The sequence below is a fragment of the Anopheles funestus genome, chromosome X, assembly GCF_943734845.2.
Source record: "Anopheles funestus chromosome X, idAnoFuneDA-416_04, whole genome shotgun sequence".
NCBI classification, from domain to species: domain Eukaryota; kingdom Metazoa; phylum Arthropoda; class Insecta; order Diptera; family Culicidae; genus Anopheles; species Anopheles funestus.
In genome coordinates this window covers 15,336,720-15,356,731 of record NC_064597.1, presented here as the reverse complement: position 1 = coordinate 15,356,731, position 20,012 = coordinate 15,336,720, and the positions used below count along the sequence as shown (strand labels likewise).

The 20,012-nt window shown below is 44.9% G+C and overlaps 2 protein-coding genes across 10 annotated transcripts; one reads left to right on the top strand and one right to left on the bottom strand.

The window, feature by feature from the left end:
* Positions 1–1,837: 1,837 nt before the first annotated feature.
* LOC125767142 (uncharacterized) lies at positions 1,838–19,029 on the bottom strand. Of its 6 annotated transcripts, none has more exons than XM_049433453.1 (7): positions 18,102–19,029; positions 8,716–9,073; positions 5,943–6,134; positions 4,341–4,611; positions 3,542–4,245; positions 3,008–3,476; positions 1,838–2,925 (listed from the first exon to the last, which is right to left on the bottom strand). In XM_049433453.1, exons 3-7 carry the CDS (start codon positions 6,024–6,026, stop codon positions 2,585–2,587), a joined length of 1,869 nt encoding a protein of 622 aa, XP_049289410.1. In that variant the 5' UTR covers positions 6,027–6,134; positions 8,716–9,073; positions 18,102–19,029; the 3' UTR covers positions 1,838–2,584. The 6 variants fall into 6 exon arrangements, with proteins under 6 accessions (XP_049289410.1, XP_049289402.1, XP_049289419.1 ...); XM_049433445.1 differs by lacking the exon at positions 18,102–19,029 and adding an exon at positions 11,419–11,560; XM_049433462.1 differs by lacking the exon at positions 18,102–19,029 and adding an exon at positions 9,448–9,953.
* LOC125767132 (uncharacterized) lies at positions 12,421–19,551 on the top strand. 4 transcript variants are annotated; one of them, XM_049433411.1, is made up of 5 exons: positions 12,421–13,603; positions 14,580–14,924; positions 14,999–16,469; positions 16,546–16,737; positions 19,223–19,551. In XM_049433411.1, the coding sequence occupies exons 2-5, from the start codon at positions 14,703–14,705 to the stop codon at positions 19,372–19,374; spliced, it is 2,037 nt and encodes a 678-aa protein (XP_049289368.1). In that variant the 5' UTR covers positions 12,421–13,603; positions 14,580–14,702; the 3' UTR covers positions 19,375–19,551. The 4 variants fall into 4 exon arrangements, with proteins under 4 accessions (XP_049289368.1, XP_049289379.1, XP_049289358.1 ...); XM_049433422.1 differs by lacking the exon at positions 12,421–13,603 and adding an exon at positions 13,650–14,387; XM_049433401.1 differs by lacking the exon at positions 12,421–13,603 and adding an exon at positions 14,371–14,485.
* Positions 19,552–20,012: the final 461 nt, after the last annotated feature.

The following is a 20,012-nucleotide window of genomic DNA, read 5'->3' as shown; positions in this document are numbered from 1 at the left end:
TACCCGGGAGTAGATTGATTGAGATTGAATAATTGGTTCGGTTTGCAGCGAATTCCGAACGGTCGTACGGGAAGGTATGTGATGCGCACTATTGAAGCGCGAAACACCCAGAGTCGCTATGTTCGCATTAAAATGTTGCGTTCGTAAGAAAACCGGCAACATCTACAGTAATGCAAAATCACATTTGAAATGCGCTTGTTATAACACTTGTAACAATACAGTCATCAAACCTGAGGTAATTGCAATAGTTGTCAAAAATATTGGAAAAAGTACTTAGTGAGTAGCAGCACCATTATCGGCTCAATAAAGTTTTGTAGGTATCTTAACTATGTTTACTGTAGATGAGAACTACTTACATTACAAACATCTGTATACATAATCATGACCTACATCACATTCCAGGTGCTTATGAGTTTTTGAAGATCCATTGCAATTACAAAAGGTTTCTAATGAGCACGTGTGTTTCTTCAACATCGCGCTATGAAAACAGTTGTTAGACTAAAGGGTGGCAACTTTGAGGATGAGGATGAACAGAAAATCAGTATCTTTGCATACGGTTACTGATATATTTTAAGTAGAATTAAGAAAATCTCTTACAAAAGTCCTAAAATGAAAAGTCACAGTCTACAGAACATTATCAGAAGCTAAGTCTTTTTTAAGCAAAAAATTAATAATATTCACGCAAAAAATGAAGAATTACACGGAAAGCCTAACTTATTAGGAATCTCGTCAGTTAACTGATATTAAAACGTAATCAAATTATACAGCTCTACATGCATTACATAGACATTTATATACCTCAATTATAGCGTATATTCATCTATTAAAACGAAGGATCTGATTGTAGCATCCACATAGAAAAGCAAGCACATATGGAAAGTGTTCCACTTTGATTACGCGGCACCTGTATACACCTTTTCCCGTGCATTTGCAACAAGCAATGGGTCGCGTATCAAAACAAAAATTGCACAACCATAAAATAGAAATGGAACACATCAATCTACCGACCGACCGGGTGTGATTTTATTGTATTATTTTCCAACGGAGATGAAACCATCACCGAAATGGAAAGCATAACATATTCACCCATATCTAGGCAATCTACCCGTCATCAATTGTATTACGCAAAAAAAGCCGGGGTGACAATATCTGCTGTACGCGCTCCTATAACATGTTCATCTTCGTATTACCTCATTTTTTACCGCCTCATTCCCCAAAACGCCCCCGAACCCTTGATTGCATACCCTAACCCGTCAATAGGTGCAATTTGTCAACTTACTTTTATAATACATCGCGTTCTAGTACGTGTTTGTTAACCTCTGATAGCAAACCACACGCTTTCATATCGGTAACCATCTCAGCGACAGGCGTGCTGTATCGCTACTGACATGAAACCGGAACGCGACACAATCCGAAGCGTTGAAACTGCTCGAATTCGTCCCAATTTCGGGTGCTATAAAAGCCTTGTGCTATAATTTTAACTTCCCCATCCTGTTCGTGATGGCATGCGCAGGGGAAGTACGTAATCCCGTCCCACAGGCCAATCACAACCGGACAGGAGGGAGATAGCACGACAGGAGGAAGCTTGCCGTCCCGGTTACCCACCATCGGTGGAGCCCATCGTTAGGGAGCCTTCAATGATCCCATCGATCGACATCGAAGGGGCGGGAACTGAACCCGACTACGATGTAGGTCACGCACACGAACCGGCTTTGAGTTGGCATCTTACATTACCGTCCACAATAGCCGTCTATCAGCAACAAATGAGAAAGTGATTTAAACTATTGTTCAATTAATTAAAACCCAATAAATGTAAGGTGATGCAAGACTGGGTAGGTTTCGTTACGTGTACTTCTGGGTAAGGTTAGTTTTATTCCTAAGTATCATTCGTTGGCAATTGCACCGAACAGCCGGCTCGTTTATCTAAAGTTAGCATTTGCATTAGATGAATTTCGATCGACCACCGTTTTATTCTCACGAGATCTCGGTGCAGTGTAGTGATTAGGCTTTAACTACAGTCCTAAACTCATCTAAAATCTATCATCTCTCTCTTATTTGCCTGGTGTGTTTCATTCGTTTGAAACAGTTCTAGCCTATAAGCCACAGTTTATGTTTAAAATCGCCTATCAAGGCGGATGGTGATCCTTATCAGCTCCTATAAAAAAGAATAATGTTCCGCGCCTAATACTGTACGTTGGACGCTTTCGTTAAAACTCATCTAAACGATCGTTAAGTACCAAATAGTACTGAATGATTCTATTTTTCGTCTGAACCTTTTAATAATGTTCACATATCCAAATCCACTCTAGGCCTTTGAGGGAAAGGAATACACTCCCCCATACCATTTTGTTCTGATCTTGATTTCATTATAACTCCATTGATCTATTCGCTACCCACTAAAGCATACGCTACTATCGCAGTCTTCGGAATTAAGATACGATCAACACACAAGAGACACAGCTCCTGCATGATACTACACTAAGAGGAAACACGCATTCGAACAAACATACCGACAACGAATAAACAAACAAACAAAAAATACTAAAACACTTTCATACGCTTCCTCGGTATCGTCTCAACACGCCTAAACGGTGGGATTAGCTTCGACGATCTTTTTCGTGCGGCATCGCTTCACCAACAGCTCGATAGACCATGCGGCAACGCACAGAAAGATGCAGAACGATTGCGAATGGATGCAGATCGCGTAGCTGTCGGTCCAGTCCCGTATGGCACCAATCAGCGGTCCGAAGGCGATCACAAACACCGCCTTGCCGACCATATGCCAGCCGAATGCGGCAGGCAGCTTCTCGAGCGATGAGTACTCGGACACGCACAGTGTGAAGTTGGCCAGGGCAATGCCACGAAAGAATCCGGTCACCGACAACCATATCATGACGTCCGCGTACGTACGCTGATGGGCAACGACTAAAATGGATAACAGAACAAACAACCATAAATAACCTGTTACTACGTGCGACTCCGGGCCGTAGCCGTTGGCGGGATTTACTTGATCGTGTGATCGCCACGAAGATCAGTGATACCATGAAGATGTAGCGCTTGCGTATCTTTAGCCGATCGCCGATCGGTGGCACGATGATACGGGCTGCAATATCGGTGAGTGCCGACACGGACAGCACGAACGCGGTGTCGCTCTTGTCGAACCCGAGACTAGCCATAAAGAACGGTGTCACCATCTTGAAGTTCATCTCGGCTACGTAGAAGATGGACAGACCGAACAGGATGTTGAGGTAGATGCCGTCACGCAGCAGTCCCACGTCCATTAGTGCGGTGAAGCGCTGCAGGAAGGACACCTTCGGTTTTACCATCTCGAGACCAAGTTCCGATTTGACCGTTTCCAGGCGCTTGGACGAACGGGACGGGACGCGTGCAAACGAACCGAGTGTAGAGACACCGACGTGCGTGTTAACGCGCCGTATGATCTGATAGTCTACATCCTCTGCATCAGCATCACCCGTCTGGAACCAAACAAAACTACCTTTATTTACTTATCAAACCCTTTTGTTTGAGTGCTACTACTTACATCAACGTGGATATGCATACAACTTCCACTGCCGGTGAAGTCCATCGTTGACAGCTGCGAAACGACCGATTCACGGCGTCGGCGTAAGGCCAAGCTCATACTAGCGGTCGATGCGATCCTGGGAAAGGACGGTCGTGTACGCATTCCTACACCGCCCTGATTTTGCACGCTAACCGACGAGGTGATACGGGGAAAGGTAGGCCTTTTTGGCAATCCACCCACCGCCGCACCTGCTCCGGCTCCCGTCCCATTGCCTGTCGCTGCCGCTCCACCGGCCGAGCCGGTCGCTCCAGCCCCGGCACCCGTTGGATCCGACTGCTTGCGTTCGCTGCCAACCCGCCGCGGAAAGAGCAGTGATTTAATCTCCGGCAGTGAATCATTATCATCGTCTTCCTGCTCGAGAATGATGCCCATCGGAGGTGTTGCTTCCACCAGCTCAATGTCGACCTCCTCCTCCTTCAGGTGCCACTTGATCGGTTGCAGCAGCATCGCACCGACCGTCGCATGTAGTGCGAGACCACTCAGCACCAGTACCGCACCGCGGAAACCGTACAGCTCGAGCAGTATTCGTACTAGCTGCGGCATTATCAACATACCGAGTGCCGTACCCGCCATCGATAGACCTACCGCTTGGCCACGCTTCTTCGCAAAATAGTGATTAAGTGCTACGAACGCAGCGGACGTCGCTAGCCCAACGCCCACACCTGCAAAAGAGTGAAAAGAAGGAGAAAAAAAAACATTAACTTACTGTAAAGCATTCATTTCTTCAAGCTCAGGTTAAGCCTTCAAATTACATTACCATTAACTACACTGTATGTGGCGAGTATGTGCGCCATATTAGTGGCGGGTGACGTTAGCGCGAGTCCGATACAGCAAAGAAGCGAACCAGCGATCGCCACCTTCCGGTACGAGAACTCCTTCAGCAGTGGACCAACGAACAGACCGGAAAAATTCATCATCACATCGAGCGTACTGATGATGATGGCAGCACCGGTTGTACCGACCTGCATGTCATTAAGCAGATCTCCAAACAGCAGCCCAAATGAGGGTTCGATCGAGCGAGTAGCCAACTGTGCAAAGCACAACGTGGAGTTGGGGGACGAACCAAAAGAACCAAAACGGAAGCAACGGAAGCGAGTTTGCGCCCAATGGAAATGAAAAGAAAAAAAAGCAAATAATTAGAACTTGAACAAAACTTAAACAACACAAAATCGAGTGGAAAGAAAATGAAACGTAATACAGTGGAACGCCGATTATCCGTGCTCATCGGGACTCGCGCCCCGCCGGATAAGCGAATATCACGGACAATAGGCACAACTCTATTTATTGTTAAATATTAGTGTTTAGTGTGTAATGGGTCGATTATCTTTCTAAAGCTAAATGTTAATATTCTTAGGTGCACTTTGCAAAATAAATCTGTTCTATTTGGTCGAACTTGAGCCTTTTGTATCATTTCCTATTGAGGTTTCTATTTCTCAATTCGCCTTTGGAACTGTCATTTCCGAGCTGCACGGATAATGGGACAGCCGGATAAAAGATACCCGGATAATCGGCGCTCCACTGTAATTCAGTGGTATGCTGGATTTCGTTTATTTTGGGAACATTCAGTTCAAATCAGTGTTAAATTGTTTTCATAGTAAATAATGTTAATAACCGAGATTGCCCGGTTAAGATTAAGCACAAGGAAATGCCTTGTGAAAACTGTACACACTTCAGCCGTGGGATCAGTGGGAAATGCTGAGATTAGGGCCAAAATTGTAAAACGCTAGGCCTAGAACAGACGGGGCGCAATTAGGCATATTTAAAATTAAGGTCTACAATGATCATACTCTTTATTCTACTATCATTTGAAAATGAATGACTATCCGGACCCATAAAGAACGAAATCCCACACAACAGCTGTCTTTGAAACGGATAAACATCGACAGGGAACCAAATCGAACAGTAGATAACGTAAAACGTAAATTCGATTAAGACGTTCGATTTGCGGAGTGTGTTTGTTTGTTCGTAACCGTTTATGGGAAGACGGAAGGTATGATAGGCGCGAAATAAACACAATCATGATAGCTAACAAGCATGCTAACAAGCGTGCAAGCACACGACAGCAAATGATAACACTTTTGCCACAAATGCACGATTCCGCCTGTCGGATTTTGTTACCCAGCTCTGCAGTTTCTTTATGTATCAATACAGTTCACACCGAGGGCCAAACGCGACCCAACTTCGATCATCCCGCGCGATTGTCCCGGATGTCACGCTGTGCCTTATTTTTAACTTCCTTTCGTGTTTTTTTGCTAGCTTATCTTCGGTGTTCAGTTTAGTTGAGTAAGCATAATTTGATCGTTGTGAAGCGACAACCGTGCGACAAACATTGAATGGTTTCCGGTTTTGCGATACTTACATTCACCATGCTGACACCGAACGTAGCCATCCATCCCCATCCTCCGTCTGGGGCGACTTTTTTAGCGGCTTTTAATTTCTCCATGCTTTTTTTATGCGAAGAAAAACGTTTGCTAAACAAGCGTAAGCGTTTCTAATGTTAGTTTCCTGCCGTCTTCAACTCTTGGGTGTCGTATATTATTTACGTACGTTCCTAAAAGAAAGAGATAAATAGATCAAAATTATTTACTATTTTCCAAAAAAAAAAACTTTAAAAGATTTTAAAATAGCTTATAGTAACACACAGTTCATAGTAAACGTATAACAGCTGGTCTACACAAGAAAATGAACTAAGAGTTGAACTCACTAACAGTTGCACTCACAACAGTTTAATTCTTGACCAGAGCGCATATCACTTAGCTGGTGAAATTTAAACCAGATACGAACATTTCCTTGAGAAGACTTGATGACGTGCAGTTCGCAACCCACTCATCGCCCGCACGCAACGAAATGATGCCGTCGTAAACGTGCCTTACAAGATAACCTGTCAACCTTCATTGCCGTAACCTTCTGCCAGTCAATTCACACGTTTTGCACGTTCCTAACCTTCCCATCAATACACTCACCTCTTTTTTTATCTCTCGATTAACGATCTTCGCACCGTGTAAGAACTCTTTCTTTACGCGACAACTCCCGATGGAGACTGTCGATCAAATAAGACGCGAATGGCTTTAAGTGAAACATCATCAACTATCACGCCTAGCTCTCTAACATGTATTATTTATTTATGGATTTTTTTTCTCTTTTTCCACCGTACCTCTGTACTTCAGCTGGTCCGCCCTCTGACTCTTCTGATATTAAATCCAATGACGCACGCACTGCGATACCCACAAAACCGCAAGCGCTACTGGGAGCTTGTTAATAGCTCGGCAATGAGGCCAGAATTGATCTCGATCTCGGTATACGAGAGGGTCCCGATGGGTAGGACATACAGCAACAAAAAACCGATCATCACCAATAAAAAAAGCTTCCTCAGTAACAGTACCCGTGCAGCGGCTACTGTGCCTCGATGTGACGATAATTGATCAAACAAGCAATGTATCATCCCGTACGATCAACAAACAGCGTAACGACCACGAGGTCGTTCGGTGGAGCGAAACTCGCGTAGTATTCGATTGTGCTAATGGCACATCACTTTTTGGTAGGATCACAAATCAATGAATGATTGGGTTTTTCTTCTCTAAATAACAACAAATTGATATCGATATAAACCCAACTCGCTAAACATGCTGGCACGCACTAAACATTGGTTGGTAATTGATTTGTGGCCCTTCAAAATGGACGCTCAGAGCAGATGTTGATTTTTCTCTCTCTCTCTCTCTCTCTCTTCTGCTGATGACCTCAGATCGCTTCCCTAGTGTTCTGCCTTCTGTCTTCTAGTGATCACTTGAAAACCTCTTCGTCTTTAACTACCAGCCTGCGCGATGAGTAAACAATTACATTGTGTTGCCAATTAGCCGTGCGTGTTATAAGCAGTTAATTGGGCATAAACGGATCGCTCTACATCCTCATCGCGGTGTCGATCACTATCGGGCTACATTGACGATGGCCCCACGGGAAGGTTACATGCCGATATGTGGGACATTGGCATTTCTCAATGAGGCAAAGCATTCTGAGAAGTTTATTTGTTTTATTTTTTTGGTTTGGTTTTTTCGTTCTTTTGCGTATGATCAACATGTTTGTGACATTTAATACAATGATGTCCCTTACAATCGCTATAAAGTGGAGGGGGATTTAAAGACACAGAGTCACATCATATCACTCTGCCGATAATGCATGAATGCTCCAGTGGTACAGGACAATTGAACGAATCAATCAGTGAGCCACCGAAGGGGAGTAACCTTGATGTCAGAATCAGATCAAGCTCCACATCCAAGCGCTTCCAGCGATACGGAGCTGTCAGTTGGTCCGTTGTATCGTGATGGTATTTCGAAAGGTTATTTACTGGTGCATTTCCATCCTTCGTCGCCCCGTACCCGGTAACACCTGATGGCGCATCGCAAAATGGCGCCATCCGTTCGATTCGTCTCGAGTAGGTACTCAGCCACTCAATGTCTAATTCGACATGAGACATTGCAGCCCTCAGATCACTGCGCCTCACGTTCTATCTAATCGCCAATGTCTATAGTCTACCAATGTCTAACCTAATCGCCTTTTTCTCTGCACACGCACTATCGCCCTACTGCTGGTCCGTGTGTGTGTGTCTAACTTTGTCCTACTTTATCCCTTCCAAACGTTACACTTAGTTCCTCCTTGACCTTGTTTTACACGCGTGCGTACCGTGATAAGGTTCACGCAACGTCTCAGTCACTTCTGGACATGCTGACGCCACCAGGCAGGTAATTATACCGGAAAGCAAGAAATTTGACCATACCGCCCCGATGCGAACATCCTTATCAGAAAAGGAAGGTTCAAAGATTTGGATTTGTGACTTTCGAAGCAAAGCGTGCCAAATTGGTCCAAATTGTTTGAAACCATCAAAATGAAGCTTCGTCTCTTAGCGGCACTTCGTCGCGATTATCAGACTTTTTGGTAACGCTTATCATCATCACTTTGCTGCGTATGCACTCCCATACGATCAAGGTTTCCCGATATCTTAGGCACCCCGGGGGTGGGGGGGGGGAGGGTTGCCTCTTTTCTCGGAAGTGTGCGATAGCCGGTTTGCAACCGAAAGGGCAAAATCCTGATTCCACACGCATTCTATTCCTTGCTGCAAAAACCAAACGCTTACTCACCCGCCGGTCAACGGACCTAACCGAAGCGTTTGCTGTTGGCGGCGATACGCACAGCTGTCATAACACCGGACACGACGCAGGAACGAGTTGATGGACGGATACAGTTGACGGTCGACTCGTACGTTGATGTTGGTGCATTTGTGCAAAGATCTGGTGACTGTGGAACGCGGCTCCTGCTAGAATCTGGCTCGCCGATCGCTCACGGACTGGGGCACCGCACCGAGTATTTGCCACCGATATTGAACTGATAGTAGCACGTGTCTTTGCATTGGCACGCCCGGTCGCGCACAAAGCAAACGCGAGACGCACACACGTTGTTTGATTGCTTTCCGTGCACTTTTCACAAGATGAACAATACCTGTCGAGTGTGGAGAAGAACAAAATGTAACGAAACAGTATACATATTGATTGTTTGTTTAAAATTTAACTCGTTGCAGCGTGATTGTGAATTTACAAAAAAAAGGGGAGAAAAACGCAACAACAAAAAAAAACATCAGCAAAGCAATAGAGAAAAATATCGATATAATAAAACATTAATGCATTTTTGTGTTTGGTTCAGTCGCATCGGCACGTGTCGATAGCAATAGCATGTCACGGTACTGCAAACATCACTGCGCTTCCTTCTCCTTCTAGGTGGGGTTGTAACAGAAAAAAAGCAAGATCCAGCAATCACAGTTTGTTTATTTTATGACAGCGCAGCGAAAAATAAAACCACACACACAGAAAAATCACCTCTTTTCTCTCTCCTCAACTCCACCACCACCCCGCCTCTTCCTTGCGAGCTGGGTGGAAAAATCCGTTCCATTTTTGCCGAGGTTATAATTATGCGTATTTAAGTGTGGCTGCGTTTACTGTTGCGTTCCAGACGACTGGCGCGCACCAAACGTCAGAGTGTAGTCGAAGATGGCAAAAACCCCTAGCAGGCGACAACTATGCTCGGTTGTTCGTTGGAACTACGACTCCCGTCCCGTCCCCGGGGACGAAAATAGCTGCATTTGCTGTGTGTTCCGGACGCTGCCAACCACAGCAAGAGGTCCGATGAGTGTAACAGTGGTATCGAAGATGGTTTAAATACCATCCAGATGATTTAACTCTCCAGCTTACCAACGACTCTTTGCAACTGCTTTTGTGCGTTGCATCAGCCCTGTCCCCGTACCAGCTGGGACGGAGGGTAGATATCTATTAGCGCGTTTCACCGTATCGGAACGTGCGATGCGAAGCAGTAAATAAACAGCACACTGTACCGAGCCGGAAAAAGCAACAAAGCAGTCATAAAAATTGAATATAAATTCACTCAACCGTGCAGAAGACGAATGGATGTGTCGCAAAAGGCAAGCGTGTATTGCCGGGTTCTGGATTTTTACGCTACCAGATCCCAGATGGTTGTCGAATTCTTGGTATCGCCAAACCGTGCAACCAAGACGAATCGTACTAACCAACGAAGATTCCTGAGAACTTGCCAGATCTCGGAGATTACCCGCCAGATCTCTGCGGGCATTAGATCCCTGAGATCTTGAATAGAACCAACGAATATCCCTGAGATCTAGCGACGAAAACGAACCCTAATCACGTCTTATGTCCATGTCTAAATGGGGTGTGAGATCGCAAGATTTAAGCATCACCCTATACCACAACAGGTGATGATCATTCCCTTCATCAGCATCACTCGCCACCAGTTACCAACACCCTTCCTGATGTTCCCAATCTAGTGGGTGAGCACATTTTCTTTGATATCTAACCTCTCTAATTTTCGATACGCATTGCTCGACGTTTCTAATTTTAAAAGTTGAATTTTTGTGTTGTTTAGGCACAGATACACACTCACACACACACACGCAAGCGTAAAATAACGAAATAAAAAGAAAACATCTACCATACCCTTTTTGCACCAAACACCAAACGTTGAATGCCAAGGAATGTAAGGGTGAAGGTACAAAAACAAACCCGATGACGATCACTTCCGCCCTGTAATCGATTGCGGGTGGGGGAGGTTGATGTGTTGTTCCGGTCAGCACGTGGCTGTGCAAAATGTCCCAGAGTTTTGGGGCCAAGCTTCGTACGAATTCATGGCACATGAAAACAGAGAGTGTGTGTGAGAGAGAGAAAGGCAGCGAATTCCAAATAGAGAGCAGCGATGATTTCCTACCCAACCGGATCAACCGAAAACTAATCGTATTCGTGTGGACGCGTGGCTAAATTAGGGATGGATGAGTGATCTCTAGTAGTGCAGCATCACGCCGAGGTACGTTGACTCGCGATCGGGCTGAAGAGAACGATCGAGATTGCGCACAGGAACGTGGAGAAGGGATTAGGGAATTGGATGAAGCCTTCCAATGCATAACCTTGTGCGTCTGGTCGCGTAATCACTCATTCTAATTCGTTGCTTTCCACGGTACAATCGCACAGAACCGGCTTCTAAACCGGGGGAGTTTGTTGCCTACCGTTTTAGCTGATTTAGTTAGCTTTTACTTCCTTCCCTAGTTATGCCACGATCCCCGCCCGGCAATCCATGCTTTGCCCCGAAAATTAAACATATGCTTTCCACCTTCGCAACAGCCGTGTTTAACGGTGATAGTTTTCTACGGCTGTGACACGCTCCGTCGGAGCGTAACCGGTGGATCCGCAAAACGTAAACCAAGCACACACACACACACACACGCACACACGCACACATGCACGCAAATTTGGCCAGTAAGGTTTTACCCAAATACACGCGGTCTAGTGCAAAAAAACCCGGCAGCAAACAAGTGTTGATGAGAAGAGGCACAAATCGACAGTCAAGGTACACCCCCGACCATGTGAACGTTCGCACACTTACTGGCTCGCGCGCTTACGACCGATAAAACCGCTCGCACGACAGTTGGCAACGATCAGGCAGGGAACGCATCGAACATGCCAAAACACAGGACTGTCAAACCCAAGCCCACAGCGACGAAGCGACTAATGTTGCATTAAGTAAATGTTTATCGATATAATCGGACTCAATTAGACAATTTAGTTCAAATGCTTACATCCAGATTTTTTGAACACATCAATTATTAAATAATTATTAAGAGTAATTGGAGCCATGAAAAGGACATGATTTTATTACCATTAGTCCTACGTATGGAGTAAAAAAATTAAAGGCTAAATCGGCTAAAGTCTGAAACACGACCCCCCCCCCACTCACGGGCACTCATTTGAGTGACTTTTTTTCGTGCAGGGTGGTTCGAAATCGGTTGCGTGTTTTTTAATTATGTTTCGAGACACAGACACCTGAGGGCATGGCCGTCGAAGAAGAAAATGTAGCAATTGGTGCCATCTATCGACCACAAGTCAAAGATTGGCGATCCGTTGGAGCTTTCGCGAATAGCTCCGGCCACAGACATGGTAGCGATTAGTGGTGCATGGACGAAATGTAGCCACAAGTGCCATCTAGCCATGGCCAGAAGAAAGTTTGGCGATATCTTGGATACCGGCGGAGCTATGGGGCAAAGTTGGGCCAAAAATGAGGAAAATTTTACGGTTTCACAAACAGCGTATGAAACTTGGTTCCTCGATGAATAAATCACTTTTCACTATGCGAAAACCTCCTTACAATTTAATAGTAATTGTAAAAAAATCAAATTCAGGTTACATTGCATAGTCTCCGAACCACCCTGTACGAAAAATTGACACGCAGATGAGTGACCGTGAGTGGGGGGGGTCGTGTTTCAGACTTTAGCCGTTTTTTGTTCTGCTTAGTTATTAGGTAAGCGTGAGGTTTGACACGTCTGCCTAAAAGTGTAAAAGAGAAATAAAAATAAAGGGATAAACAAAGAGATAAAGAGAGAGAGTGAGCAGGAGAAAATGCCCTTTCAGCGTCGGAGAGTAGAGCGTGTCGATGGAAACAAAAGCGTAAGGGAAAGACAGATAATCAAAAGGCATCTATCGACCTAATGTGGAGCCCTTAAAATTGCACTGAGTCATAAATAAGCACGCTTGCTTACCGTCTTGCTTTACCGTACTTTTATCTAATAATACGACGTTCCGATTAGCTAATACAATGGTCTGGTTCCTTTGCAGAGCGTATTTGTTTGCAAAACAATAAAACGGAGCGATTGTATTCTAGCAGGTCGTAATAACGATTAGTCTGACATTTTGATCCGAGTTTTAACGATCTTCGATTTGATGATCTTCGGTTCTATAGCTCGTTTGAAGCTTAACCAGTATGGCAAATGACATCTAATCTTTATCTTTTTCACATATAGGTCAAAACATCCTATCTCCTTAAAATATATTGAGACTTCCCTAATCGGAACCATTTCTAAACAGCTGTTCGGTCCAACAAGTTTACTGTTTGGGTTCAATATTCAAAATCTAATCTGAAGTAGGTCGAAAAGAAGCAAACTCACAATAAGTACGCAAACTTTATCATAATGCTGAATAAGATAGAATATGACTAGTGACCATATCTGCGCCACAATCAGGAGTAAAAGATTTGATTTCGGTTGTTGTTCTTCTTCGCCTGGGACAATATTTTGACAACCACGATAAGAGCCAAACTTCTGACGGATCGATAAATAGAGCTAGTCAATAAAACACCGCTTGCTGGTAGGCGCGTCCTTATCACGTACAAAACCTTTATCCCAAGACACCAACAAAAAAAAACCCACCACCTACCCAATGAAAAGAATGCAAAGATGCGATCTACTACGGTCCGGGTGTTTGCAATTTTCGACACAGTCGACCGGGATACGTCCTCCGGTTGAGATACACCTTGGCAGCCGTAAGAAGTCAGTCCTCGTCGGTCGAGGACGCAATAGTGAACGAGTTGCTCGCAAAACCGAGCAGCCATTGTGGATGTGTGGAAGCCAATACATTGTAAAAGGCGGTACATTTTGAAAAAGAAAAAAAAGAACATAAGCAGGTAGGTAGAACGGTAGGATTAACCGAAAACCGGCTCGTCTACGATTGACTGCAGGTTGGGAAGACATGTGAGGGGATAGAAAATCACGGCCACTCTGTATGCATACAGGGTCTCGTGTGCAGAAAACACGAAACTATACGCTGAAATCACGTTCTAAGCAGCTGATCTCGGGTGGCAAGTGATTTCTGCGGCACGTATCAGCTCGCGCGGTTTGACATTAATAGCCATACTTATTGCCTTATTGTGTGCGAGATGAATGAGGAGAAGATATCGCAGGTGTGAACAATAATTGGAGAAACCTGGGACGAGGCGATGCGCACCGTCATGTGGTTGCTTTGAAGTAGTTGCGCATACACACACGGTATTGGCTACAAACTTGGCGGCCAAAGTGATAGTCGGATAATCGCTATACATGCGCCGTACAACATCAAGGCCGGTACATCGCCCTGCACTCACCACTCAAAATCCGAGTGTCGCAAAAGGACAAGGAAGTGCTCTGCAAAAACTACCGTACAATCTATCATTTCATTGAACAGTCCTTATATAGACCTTGGGCATATATCTTCTCGTGGAGTCCCCTACCATCAACGTGACGTACTGTCGGCATCGGAAAGGGAACCTCCAGCGCGTGCGGTAATGCACAACCTTGCATCGGGTGTAGAATTTACAAAGTATACACATGAACATGATAAGCTGATTGCAGTCGATCGGTAGCGTTAAATAGCTTAGTAGTACACGCATTCATTTTTCACTGCACACAGTTTGCAAAAGTCAGTAGTCGAAGGTACGGACAAGCAAAACGACGCGCATCGGTGCGTTGTGGTCGTTATAACGCTTCCAAGATAAGAATGGTGGGTCGTTTCCCATCACAGTATGACCGAGGTTGTAGAATAATTCAAATCGATTGATTGCGCTGTACATTGGGCATCGAAATTGTGTAATTAATCGCACCAATCGATTCCTCTGTGATCTCTAGGGTAGGGTGCCATATTACGGCATCACAGGCAGGTTTATCTTGCACTAATTGGTACAGGAGTACCATCATCAGCTGATCAGAACGACCGAAGAAAAGTGAACAGACCAAGAAAAGTGAACAGAGATGAAGTCGGAAAAGTTGAAACACAACACAGATCAAAATGACAATGAATACTGTAACCGTACGACCATGCGTGTGGATGAGCTGAGCACTCCACCGAACAAAAACGGTGGCGACAAAAAACGAATCAAACTACCCAAGAACCGGTCACAGCTGGGAAGAGACTTTGTTGCCCCAGATGGTGGTTGGGGCTGGATGGTGGTACTAGCTGCAGGATGTTCCAACGTGAGTATGACCGGTCGTGTACCTTTATCAGGATCTTATGGATGCATTCTTTACTCCCTATTCGATCGATACAGCTCTGCACCTTTCCGGTGTTACAGCAGTTTGGGCTACTGTTTCGAGACCGCATGACCGAGCTGTCGATCAGTGCGTCTGAGGTGACAACCATTATCAACACTCACTCAGCACTGACCTCTATCGTAGGCTTAGCAAATGGGCCCATGTTCCGTCGATTCACCTACCGGCAGGTTGCATTCTTCGGTGCCCTACTAGTAGGTGTTGCCGTCTCCCTCACTTCCCTAGCGGATAGCTTCTTCGAATACATGATCACCTTCGCAGTATTGTACGGTGCCGGGGTCGGTATTAACACCTCCGCCAACTCACTTGCGCTAAACACCTACTTCAGACAGAAGCGGCGGATCGCCACCGGGTTCGCCTGGACACTGACCGGTCTTGGGCCGATCATCGCACCGCATCTCGTGACCTTACTGCACCGTCACTTCAGTGTCAATAATACGATTTTAATCTTCGGTGGCTTCGCCATGAATGCGGTCGCCTTTGCCCTTCTCTACCAGCCCGTACAGTGGCACGCAAAATCACCACAATCAACAACCGAACCGGATGAAGCTAATCTACCAACCACACCTCCGCCCAGTGAACGCTGCATCTACTGTCAAACAGCTCAGGATCCTGATGCGGTCCCCTTCAATACACTGCCTATCGAGCGCTCTGTACAGGATCTGATCGCGTACGATGCCGCCGTTGACACGGGCACACCGATGCTGTCCCGCGCAAACGATGGGTGGTATTCGCGCAGTTCTCTCCGCTCCCTGTACAGCTCCCGGCACAGCTTAACCACACCACGCATTCTTTCCCAGCGCCCGTCCGTACTTAGCCTTGGCGATACACGAGCATTCATCCCGCTACCGGTAAAGGACACGGCCGCACTCAAGATCGACGAGTGTCAAACGGAAGACTGCCCAAATGTACAGGCCGAACATAAGCCGCTGAGGAGACCTACGGATCCAACACCCCTGCTGCATAAATCGTACTTCGAATCGAAAGACCATCCAGTGGAGCCACTGCCCACGAACGGGTTCAGCACAGTGCCCGAGGAAAAAGAGGTTCTCAAGCAGGCGTCAAAGCGACTGGCACAGCTGGTCGAGGATGCTCGTCCAACCAGCTGTACGTGTTCAGAAACGCTGCAATCACTGCTGGATGATGCACCAGAACAGGAACTGCCACTCACGCTGCTGCAGCGTATCGTGATCTTCTTCGATCTAGATCTGTTACGCGATCACATCTACATCAACATCATGATCGGCATCACGATCGCTAACTTTGCGGAGCTGAACTTCTCCATCCTGACACCGTTTGTCCTGTCGGACTTTGGCTGCAGCCGGGATCAGATTGCGATGGCCATGTCGATACTGGGTGTGACGGACATTTGTTGCCGCTGTCTGGTACCACTCATTGCTGATCGTATTAAATGGCAAAATCGTACATTCTTCCTCATCGGCGTAGTAAATATGGCGCTTGGTAGAGTCGGTATGTGCTAGACAAGAAGTTAATTTGTCGATGGTTAGCGTCTTACAAAATGAGTGTTTTCCTTTTTGGTTCTTAGTTTTAGCTCACTTCCACAGTTACACAGTGGTGCTAGGTGTCGCGTGCTGGATCGGGTTTAACAAAGGTCTGCGGACGGTATTTATGGCACTGGCAATACCGTCCCATGTTCCATTGGATCGACTTCCTGGAGCAACTGGGATACATCTGTTATTTGCTGGTTTCTTCTACCTGTTTGTCGGTCCCATTGTCGGTAAGTTTTTGTACAATGTTTTTGGGCAAAAGACTCTTCAAGAAATCTTCAAGAAGTCTGTCTCGCGTGATAGCCTTGTAGAGTGATATTAGGGGTTAGTAAAAATAGTACAGTCTTTCACGTACGACACAACAGCACGCTCAGACATAGTTCAAATCTTAATTCTGGCCTCCGGATATGGCTCTGTGATTGCTAGACACTTAAGGCACTTTCAAGCTGCAGATAGCAAACCATCAAACGTCTAACACAAACCCACATATACACAAACTATAATGATTACCATGCAGAGTTATCGTGTACAAAGCCATCCAGCTGTTCTGATTGCGAAATATCAACACACAACCTCTCTGCCTTACTTTGTTCAGCAGACGTTCTACTGCCACGCATAATAACTGTGCCCAACCAAAACCAATGTTCGACAGCTTCGATAGAGAGAGAGATGAGTCAATACCCTATAGTAGGTGGGGGGGGTATGAAACTAGGTGTAGTGTGAAACATAGAACAACGAAAAAGATAGAAGAGAACGATGTTAGCAGAGTTCAGCGAACGAACCCGAAACAAAGGAAGTGACTCGAAACTCGATCGAACGCTTACGCTGAATGTCAAAGTTGAATGAATCCAACACTAGCCAGAACAATATGGCGAAACGACGTACTAGTAAGGAACTTCCTCGAACACCACGTTGCGTCTTATTGCATCATCCGCAGCAAACTGTGTAGGAAATTCCTGGACAGGCATGTGTTTTGGGTCGGTTGGAAAGGGAAACATTTTTACAACCCTCGCAATACCGGAACAGCTGGTTGGCATCATGACGTGTTCATCTCTTGCTCATCTCATTATCATCAAAATCGTTTCGCACTGTTTCGGATGGCCATTGTGCAGTCCCCTAAAACACAGCCGTGCGAATAATTAAATGGCGCACCGAAAGCTCACTTTCACTTCCCCACCCCACTCTGCGAGGAGGGAGCAGGGACCGATTTTACTCACTAATGAGATGATGACGGTTTTTGCTCATCGTTTCGAAGCTTCGCTTTGGAATTGATTTTCCTTCCGGCGCTGTGTTGATATTGTGGAAATTTTCCCTATTTTTTTTCACCGTGTACGTGAAACGCTACTGGATGGATGAGCGGGACAGAAAACACTACACACGCAATCAATTGATCGACAATGGTGCACACAGGAGCAAAAACAAAAGCAACAGCCATTGCGAAAAGAAGAAGGAAAGCTTCTTAATTAGCAACGCTTTCCAGCTGATTCGTTGCTATAAACATTTTGCTTGGCAACATGCACACTTTCGTGAATCAAACAAATGAAAAAAATTTGACTTAAACTGTGCAAACAAACATTTATCCTTAGATACTTACACAAGCGCAACACTGTCAACCGCTGTATCCCTTTTCGCTTGCGGGAATTAACTTTTCTGTATTTTGTGCGAAGTGGTATGGCTACAATGGTACCACAAGGGCAAAGATATCACACACACACATTTTCTTTCACAAACACACTCACACGGAAACACACGAAAGCGGGTAGTTTTTCCTGCCGTAAGGCGCTGCGGTGCTGATTGAAGAACTTTTCATTTAATAATGAACACCGTACTGAAACTTTCTGCAAAAAACGCATTTGCATATGGTTGACGCATTTAAAAACGCACACACATAAAGAAACTCACAGCGGATAAATGACAGAGTGATGCGCGTTGAGGCTTGGCCGCCGGTATGTAAACAAAAACATACGAGCGCGTGCTTTTGTTCTCTTCGGGCTTTTTTTGTGTGCTAGACGCCACTTTACGATGAACCTTTAATACTTGCACACACACACACACGTGCGCGCATGCCTCTGTATAACAACAACAACAAAAAAACACCCAGAAAGGGCTCTTTAATGCATCCAACAAACCGTACCAACAGCTGCTGAAGTTGAGAGTGATTTCGTGGGTTTTGCGCCCTTCGCTTAAGCTGGTGCATGCAAATCTTTCGTTCTCGTTTCTTTTCTGGTTTGGTACTGTCTCACTCACACCGCGCATCCTCAACGCGGTGCGTTTATATGCGCTGGAATCTTTTGTCTGAATCTGCATACACACACACATGCGTGCGCGCTCGTACGTACGCATGCAGTCACGCACACAAAATTGATTGATTTGATCGAGTACGCACTCTTGGCTTATCGATCAACAAAAAAGGGGCGAGAAAAATATTAGATAAAAATAATTTAATATTTTATGTTACATTTTGACATCCCATTTACACTGCTACTTATTTTATAATTAAATTTAATTGAACTATTAGAAATTCATTAAGGATGAAAAAGTTGAAGGCAAATTAAAATGATTTCTAGTTCCGATCTTTTCCGATTTTTTTTATATTTTTGATAATTTAAATCATTTCCCAAACCAAATGATCAAATCAAAATTGTTTCAAAACAATACAATCGAACGATGCGAAACTTATAAATAAAAATAAACAAATTTAATTTAATTACGCAGGATACGTGCGGGATGCAACCAACTACGCCATCACACTACACTTCCTCAATCTCGGCACGTACGCGATGGCGATTTGCTGGTCCTTGGAGATGTACTACTTTACACCGCGCGAGCGACGGCGTCAAAAGGCCAAGTATGCAGCAGAAAGCTGAGCTCCATTCAGCTGCAAATTTCTCTAGCAACTAAGCAAATGTAAATGCTTGGCAATTTGCATTATCTTCCCATCAACGCAAAAGCAGTGACTAAAGACTACATTCGCCTCTCATAAAACGGGCTACTGTCATGCAAAACATTTTGTTGTTAAATAGTAAAAACGTTATTAAACAGAACTGTGTAGCTTTTTTGTGTGACTTTTGTATGCTGTTTTATTGTTGTTCAGTGTTCTCAGGCACCCCGTGTGGCTTCATGGTACGTTTAGAAAATTGTTTACCTGACATTGCAGACACCTAACACGAGGCAAAAAATGCTGACAACAAATTTCTTTGCAGAAAGTCATATGACCAGGCACGCTTTAAAGGTCTCACAACAGACTTCGACTTCACTTAAACAACGCTAGAAACGGAAATGCCCATTTGAGCTTGATAAGGATTGTTTATACCTATTTCCAAATTTATGCAAAGTAATATTAAAACGACCACAATCTCATTTGGATGAAAACTAATATTCTATGGAAAATTCTCAAGAAGATTTTTAGCGTCAGCTCACAGTTCGCAACAAGTTCGTAAACGTATGTTAAATTATCACACTGCAATCGTATCATCCGCCTAGCGAAGATCCAACAGCAGTGGGC

What these genes read in the sequence shown, in the direction of transcription:
- LOC125767142 (XM_049433453.1), bottom strand. Translation starts at nt 6,026, where the DNA reads ATGGAGAAATTAAAAGCCGCTAAAAAAGTCGCCCCAGACGGAGGATGG. An exon ending in TCGGTGTCAGCATGGTGAAT is followed by an intron (nt 4,612 to 5,942) that starts GTAAGTATCGCA and finishes TGCTTTGCACAG; the next exon opens with TTGGCTACTCGCTCGATCGA. An exon ending in GTATGCATATCCACGTTGAT is followed by an intron (nt 3,477 to 3,541) that starts GTAAGTAGTAGC and finishes GTTTGGTTCCAG; the next exon opens with ACGGGTGATGCTGATGCAGA.
- LOC125767132 (XM_049433411.1), top strand. Translation starts at nt 14,703, where the DNA reads ATGAAGTCGGAAAAGTTGAAACACAACACAGATCAAAATGACAATGAA. An exon ending in TAGCTGCAGGATGTTCCAAC is followed by an intron (nt 14,925 to 14,998) that starts GTGAGTATGACC and finishes CGATCGATACAG; the next exon opens with CTCTGCACCTTTCCGGTGTT. An exon ending in GTTTGTCGGTCCCATTGTCG is followed by an intron (nt 16,738 to 19,222) that starts GTAAGTTTTTGT and finishes TTAATTACGCAG; the next exon opens with GATACGTGCGGGATGCAACC.